At 58.4% G+C, this 7111-nt stretch overlaps 2 protein-coding genes across 2 annotated transcripts in view; one reads left to right on the plus strand and one right to left on the minus strand.

Moving 5' to 3' along the window:
* Iqsec3 (IQ motif and Sec7 domain 3) overlaps positions 1-1154 on the plus strand; it is a 32360-nt gene extending 31206 nt beyond the window's left edge. The window contains exon 16 of the mRNA XM_013023613.1: positions 1022-1154. Coding sequence (XP_012879067.1) covers positions 1022-1154 — 133 coding nt within the window. The remainder of the gene's footprint in view (positions 1-1021) is intronic.
* Positions 1155-3246: 2092 nt separating this feature from the next.
* Slc6a12 (solute carrier family 6 (neurotransmitter transporter), member 12) overlaps positions 3247-7111 on the minus strand; it is a 16390-nt gene continuing 12525 nt past the window's right edge. The window contains 6 exon segments of the mRNA XM_013023659.1: positions 3247-3496; positions 4369-4539; positions 4835-4935; positions 5665-5767; positions 5989-6126; positions 6473-6585. Coding sequence (XP_012879113.1) covers positions 3356-3496; positions 4369-4539; positions 4835-4935; positions 5665-5767; positions 5989-6126; positions 6473-6585 — 767 coding nt within the window. The 3' untranslated portion in view covers positions 3247-3355.

A 7111-nucleotide genomic window follows, 5' to 3' on the forward strand; every position in this document is an offset into this window, starting at 1 on the left:
CTGGGCGTGGGCACACCCCTGCAACCCCAGCAGAGAGCTGGGCACACCCCTGCAACCCCAGCTGGGTGTGGGCACACCCCTGCAACCCCAGCAGAGAGCTGGGCACACCCCTGCAACCCCAGCAGAGAGCTGGGCACACCCCTGCAACCCCAGCAGAGAGCATTCTGTTACAGTCAAGGAGCACACGGCTCTTTCAGGAAAGAGAGCAAGAAAGAGAATTCTGGAATTCCTTACTCATTCATCCATCCCTTCATTATTTGGAGGTACTGAGGTTTGAACTCGGGGCCTGGCACTGAGTGCTGTACAGAGCCATACCCCAAATGGAAATGTTATTCTTGATTTAAACCACAACCAACCAACAAAACGGCTGGGCATGGTGGCTCGCGCCTGCCATCTGGGCTGCTCCCGAGGCTGGGATCTCCCAAGGATCCACCAGAAATCCACAAGTGGAGCGCTGTGGCTCCAAGAGACCCGGCCTGGCCCTGCATGAAGGAGCTCAGGGACAACCGGCAAAACACAACGCAGAAGAGAATGCCATAGCTGAATGCAGTCTCCTGACAGCCACCCCCTGCCATCCCTCCCTCCCCCCTCCGCCCTCCCCCAGCCCCTCCCCCTGCATGGCAGACCCAAAGGCTCAAACTGGCCAGGCCTGAGGGCGGGAGTGGGGTCTTGGATTCGCCAGAGCCGTTAGGTCTCCCACAGCTGCCCTGGGGGGTTGTGGGAGATTGGAGAAAAGATTCAGGATGTAGCTGCATCCGTCTTGGCCAGATTCTTTTTTCTCTCTTTCTTTTCTTTCTTTCTGCCAGTCCTGGGGCCAGGGAGCTGTCCCTGAAATCCTTTTGCCCAATGCTATAGTACTCTACCACTTGAGACACAGCACCACGTGAGGCTTTTTCTGTGTTCCTTGGAGATCAGAGTCTCGTGGACTTTCCTGCCCTGGCTGGCTTCAAACCACGATCCTCAGATCTCCTGAGTAGCTGGGATGACAGGCGAGAGCCACCGGCGCCTGGCGCCTGGCCAGCTTCTTGATGGTGACCCTGAGGAGAAGGCAGGGTCAGGGGCCCCCCATTCCCAAGGCCAGAGGACCCCGGGACCGTGCAGAGATGGCTGCCTTCTGCTCCCCTTCCCCAACAAAGAACCTCAGCGTTAAGTAACACCACAGCACTGTGGGGCCCACACACAGTGCACAATGCCCGACACCTTCTGCTCCACAGTCCTGGAACTTTCTCCACAGTGCCACATTTCAGCACATAAAGGAAGTCTGAGCAAGCAAGAGACACTCGAAATAGCTCCGTGTGTTCTGTCAGGCCGCAATGGAATTAAACCGGAACCCGACAGCAGAGCGTAGTAGAGAAAATACTCACACACACAGACTGCTGAATGGCATGCAGGTCACAGGAGAAACAGAAATGTTCCTGGAAACTAAGGAAAATGAAAACACATCTTACCAGAACCTTTGGGACAGAGCAAAGGCAGGGCTGAGAGGAAAATTTATAGCCATGAAAAAGAAAACAGGAAGCTAAAAAGCCCTCTAATAAATCGCCTTATGATGCAATTTGAACTTCTAGAAACACAGGAACAAACCAAGTCCAAAATTAGTAGAGATAATAAAGAAATAATAAAGATTAGGGAAGAAATTAATAAAACTGGGACCAAAGAAAACCCCTCCTATATGAAGAATCAGTAAAATAAAAAGTTGGCTCTTTGCAATAAATAAACAAGATTGACAAACCCATCTCTAACTTGACTAAAAGGAGGAGGGAAGAGATTCAAATCAAAATTAGAAGTAAAAAAGGAAATGTAACCACAGATATCAAAGAAATCCGAAGACTCATGAGAGAATGCTTTGAAAACCTACACTTAAAACAAAAATGGAGGCAGGATGCGAAATGGATACATTTTTAGATACAAGTTAACCAAGAGGCTATAAATCACTTAAATAGAAGTATAATAAGCAAGGAGACTGAAGCAGTAATAGTCTTTCAAGGAAGACCAGATGGATTCACAGTTAAGCTCTACTTCAAACAACACCAATAGTTGCACAAACTCTTCTATAAAGTAGAAAAGGAAGCCAGGCACCGGTGGCTCACGCCTGTAATCCTACGCAGGAGGCTGAGATCTGAGGATCCCAGTTTGAAGCCAGCCTGGGCAGAAAAGTCAGTGAGACTCTTATCTCCAATCAACCACTCAGAAAAAGTCAGAAGTGGCGCTGTGGCTTACATGGTAGAGCATTAGCCTTGAGCACGAAAGAGTGCTCAGGGACGACAGTGCTCAGGCCCTGAGTTCAAGGCCCAGGATGAGCATAAAACACACACACCACACACACATGTAGCTAATAGATACAGGAAGAAACATTCCTCAACGGTAACCAGAAAAGAAACACACATCAAAACCACACTACGATCGCAATTTTAACAACAAATGCTGGAGACAGTGTGTGTGTGTGTGTGTGTGTGTGTGTGTGTTTGTGTATGTAGAATGGAATGGTACACTGCCATGAAAAGGAAAATGAAGTCGCGTCACCGGCAGGAAAAGGAATGTAAAGTGGAGGACGCCAGACTGAGATGAGCTCATAAACCTATTGTATTTTTTCCACTCACGAACAGGCGCGCGCACACACACACACACACACACACACGCACACACACGCACATGCACCCACACACACATGTATTTCTGTACATAGAATTATGTATTTAGAAAGACAAGGTATGCCATTCTGACAGAAGGAGTACTGAGAAGGGGAAGGGCAGGCGAGGGTGCGTAGTTTTGGGGGGAAGGGCAGGCGAGGGTGCATAGTTTTGGGGGGGAAGGGCAGGGGAGGGTGTGTAGCTTTGGAGCAGGGGCAGGGGAGGGTGCGTAGTTTTGGAGGGGAAGGGGCAGGGGAGGGTGTGTAGTTTTGGAGGGGAAGGGGCAGGGTAGGGTGTGTAGTTTTGGAATACGCTGAGTGGATGGGCTGGGGGGCCGGGGTGGAGGGGTACAGGCTGTGCCGGGCGGCTGGGCGCCAGGGAGGCTGACAGGGGGTGCCTTGAAGGTTTTCCTGGATGAAGCCGGGAACAGTCGAGGCTGTTGAAACTGTTTCCGGAGGGGGTTGGGGGGACGGTAGGGAGGGGGAGGGGGTTGGAGTACAGTGCACACATGATCGCCATGGCACCCCCCTCCCCCGCATAACGGATGTATGCTAATAATAATAATAATAAAAACTACAGGAACACAGCTGAGGGCGAGGTCAGCGAGCCTGGGCGGGGTCTGGGCTCAGCCAGAGCCCAGCGGGGTGCCCACGGTGCCCCCCACCCCGCCACCCCCAGGTCTCAGCAGACGCTGTCTCCCAGGGGGCCTGGTCCAGAGCCGCCTGCTACAAGTGCGTCTCCTTCTGAGCCACAAGGCCCTCCTTGGCGGTGGGGGGCCTGCCCTCCTGGGCCAGGCCCCCCTCTGTGCTGGGGCGCGGCCGGGGCTGGGGCAGGCTGGGGTCGGGCGTGACTAGCTGCCGGAGGCGCTGCGGAGAGGAAAGCAGGTGTGCTCAGCTCAGCTCGGACCCGGGCTGCGAGAGGCCAGCCAGCTCCGCTTTCTCGTCCCAGGGCATGGGCCGGGGCCACCACGCTGTCACGGCCATCCTTGTCACCACAGGACCGCGCGGCATTACCGCTACCGCTGGCTGCTCCCTCTCGCCAGGTGGAATGTGGACAGAGGTGATGGCCGGAGCCACGCCCACCTTTTTGGGGCAGAGCTGGTGGCAGCGCGTGTGGCCGGTGTGTTGGGGGGGGCAGGGCAGGACAGACGGGGCAGCCCGTCCCCACTGACACCTGAGCAGCTGGGCCCTATGCCAACTACTCCCCCCACCCCTTGTGGGTCTTGAACTCAGGGCCTGGCGCTGTCCCTGAGCTGTTTTGTTTTAAGGCTGGCGCTCTACCACTTTGAGCCATAGCACCACTTCCGGTTTTCTCGTGGTTCATTGGAGATGTGAGTGTCAGGGACTGTTCTGCCCAGGCTGGCTTTGAACCATGATCCTCAGATCTCAGCCTCCTGAGTCACTGGGATGACAGGCGTGAGCCACCAGTGCCTGCCTGGCACTTGTTAATTATTTTCAAGGTAGGGTCTCACTTTATATCCCAGCCAGCCTGTCCTTCCCTGGGGTGCTGGGGGTGACAGGGATACGACACTGTGCCCTACCCCTGGACTTCTCTGGTAGCTGGAATGACAGGTATACGCCACTGCTCCCGGTCAGTGGTTGGGATGGAGTCTCGGTAACTTCTTAAGCCCAGGTTGGCCTTGAACTGCAACCTCCCTGTCCCCCGCATCTTCAGGTGCGTGCGTGCGTGTGTAGCTAGGATGACAGGCTTGAGCCACAGCACCCAGCTTGCTGCTTACCTCGGTGAAGGAGCCCCGGGCCCGTAGCAGGTTGATGACGGCGCAGAGAGGAACGCAAGCCATGGAGGAGAGGGCCAGCAGCCAGCCGATGGCGTAGCCCCAGGGTGGGTACACGTACACCTTGTTGTAGGTCAGAGGCGTGAACTTGCTCAGGGAGAAGAGGAAGATGGCCTGCGCGGAGAGAAGCAGGGAGGAGCAGGCCATGAGGGAGGCCCTCCAGCTGCTCCCACAGCCCGGGCAGGTCAGACCCCAGCGGAAGCCCGGAGGCCTCCAGGGCCAGGAAACCCCCCCCCCCCCATGGATGGAGCAGGCAGAGGTGCAAAGGGTGGTGGAGCTCCTGGAAGAAAATGGCAGGGCGAGGCTGACAGGAAGGCATGGAGCAGGAACGGGAGGAAGGGCATCGGGAGGGGGGAGGGTCTCACAGGGCGTGGAGGAAGGGCAGGCAGGCGGGCAGGCAGACACGAACCAGGCAGAGTCCCGGTGTCAGGAAGAGCCAGGAGATCTTCACCAGGGGCCACGGCCGGTAGCCGATCATGTCCTCCATGTTGTCATAGAAACGGTCGGCCCCTGCCCAGGCAAGGCGAGGGTGAGGAGCAGAAGGAGGGGGTGTCCCCCGGGCCCCTGGGCTCCTCCCAGCCCCTCCCTGCAATGGTGGCCCCCTGGGAGCTGCAGAGCTGGGGGGAGGGCAGGGCCACCACCACAAGGCGGGGTGCCCCTCCCCCCCGTGCCTGTCCCCCCACAAGCACCGGCAGCTGCCGTGGGAAAGGCCACTCTGCGCCGGCCCTGGGGCTTGAACTCGGGGCCTGTCCCTCAGCTCAGGCCCTCAAGCGCTCTACCACCTGAGCCACAGCTCCATCTCCAGCCTTTTGCGGGAGACTTAAGCGGAGTGTGGGGCCGGCTGGGGCCGGGGGTCCTCAGCCTTCCCGAGTAGCTCAGCTGGGGTTGGCGGGCGCCACGGGCGGGCACACAGGTGGGAAAGGCAGCTTGGCAAACGCGGGCGTGAGGGTCCTGCTTGTACAAGTATTCAAGCAACGCCCAGGCACTGAGCCAGCCACTGCAAGGGGAAGGAGGGAATGTGGGGGTGGGGGGCTGAGGGCCTGTGTGTGGGAGGGGGCTCCAGCCGGGGTTGGGGGCTCAGCAGCTTCCTCGGGCCTTGCCGGGAACCGGACTCTCGCCATCCGAATGAGAGACGCCGGGCTTCCCACTCTCAGGAAGCCCCTGGCTGTCTCTGCCCCTTCCCAGCTCTCCCTCCCCTGCTGCTGCCTCCCGGGGCGGAAGGGGGGTGGAGGGACTCACCGTACACCCAGCCAATACAGATCACTTCAAACACAGAGAGGAAGAGCAGGCAGATGCCGCTGCACGCGTAATAGTCAAACAGCTGGAAGATGTACATGCCGCCCTGTGGAGGCGGAGGGTGGTCAGGGCTGGGGTGGGGGGATCCCTTTCCTCTTCCTCCTCCTGGGTCGGCTGGCTGGGAAAAGGGGAGCCGCTAATGGCCACCACCTGCCTTTGGTTACCAGGTGGACCCTCGGCCTGAGACGGGCAGAGGGACACAGGGGACAGGGACAGGACGCAGGGGCCATCTCCCCGGCGGGCTCTCCTCCCCGGGGGCCCCCTCACCTCGGTGACCAGCAGGAGCCCAACCAGGTAGCACAGGACGGCGATGGCCAGGATAAGGAGCTCACGGCGGCCGCGCCTGCGCAGCTGCCCGGGGAACATGTCCAGGAAGGCGGTCACCAGACACTCCATGCACACGAACTGTGGGGGGGGGGCGGTGAGGGGCTGTGCGGGCGCCCCCCACATGGCCTGCCCTGCCGCGGGGGCTTGGGAGTGGGGGGGGACAGGGAGGGGAAGAAGGTTCTGTCCACAAGGCTGTGGGGCTGAAGCCAGGCCTCCAGAGCCGAGTGGCCGGGAGAAGAGTGGGGGGACATCAGTGGGAACCCCAAATAACAGCCCTGGGCAGCGGAAGGCTTCGAGGCAGGGTGAGGAAGAGTAGGAGCTGGAAGAAGGTCCCAGGGCAGGCTGGGCCGGGCTGGGCCGGGCAGGGTGGGCAGGGTGGGCAGGGCAGAGCAGGGCAGGGTGGGCAGGGCAGAGCAGGGTGTACCTGGCTGTCCAGCCCGAGAAATATGAGCATGAGGAAGAAAAGGCAGGACCAGAGCTGTGACAGCGGCATCATGGTCACGGCCTTGGGGAAGGCGATGAAGGCCAGCCCGGGACCTGCCAAGTACAGCACGGGCCATGGGCTCTGGGTTCTGGGCTCTGTGCAGCACGGAGGAGCCCTCCCCCACACCCCCCCAGCCCCATGTGTGTCTGGGCACACCCGTGCACACACAGCGTGGGGGTGGTTCAAGAGGATACAGCAGACTTACCCATTGTTTTGCTCTTCCTGAGGAGAGCAAGTTGTTCATCATTTCTCTATACTTTCATCCATCCATGCATGCATGCATTCTTCCGTCCATCCACCATCTACCATCCATGCATCCACACATCCCTCCACCCATCCATCCACCCATTATCCATCCACCCACCCATCTACCCACCCACCCATCCATCCACCCATCCATCCATCCACCCATCCATGCATGCATGCATCCATCCATCCATGCATGTATCCATCCGTGCATCCACCCATCCATCCACCCATCATCCATCCACCATCCATGCATCCATCCATCATCCATGCATCCACCCACCCACCCATCCACCCACCCACCCATCCATCCATCATCCATCCATCCATCCA

The sequence above is a fragment of the Dipodomys ordii genome, unplaced genomic scaffold (genome assembly GCF_000151885.1).
Source record: "Dipodomys ordii isolate 6190 unplaced genomic scaffold, Dord_2.0 Scaffold69, whole genome shotgun sequence".
Classification (NCBI taxonomy): domain Eukaryota; kingdom Metazoa; phylum Chordata; class Mammalia; order Rodentia; family Heteromyidae; genus Dipodomys; species Dipodomys ordii.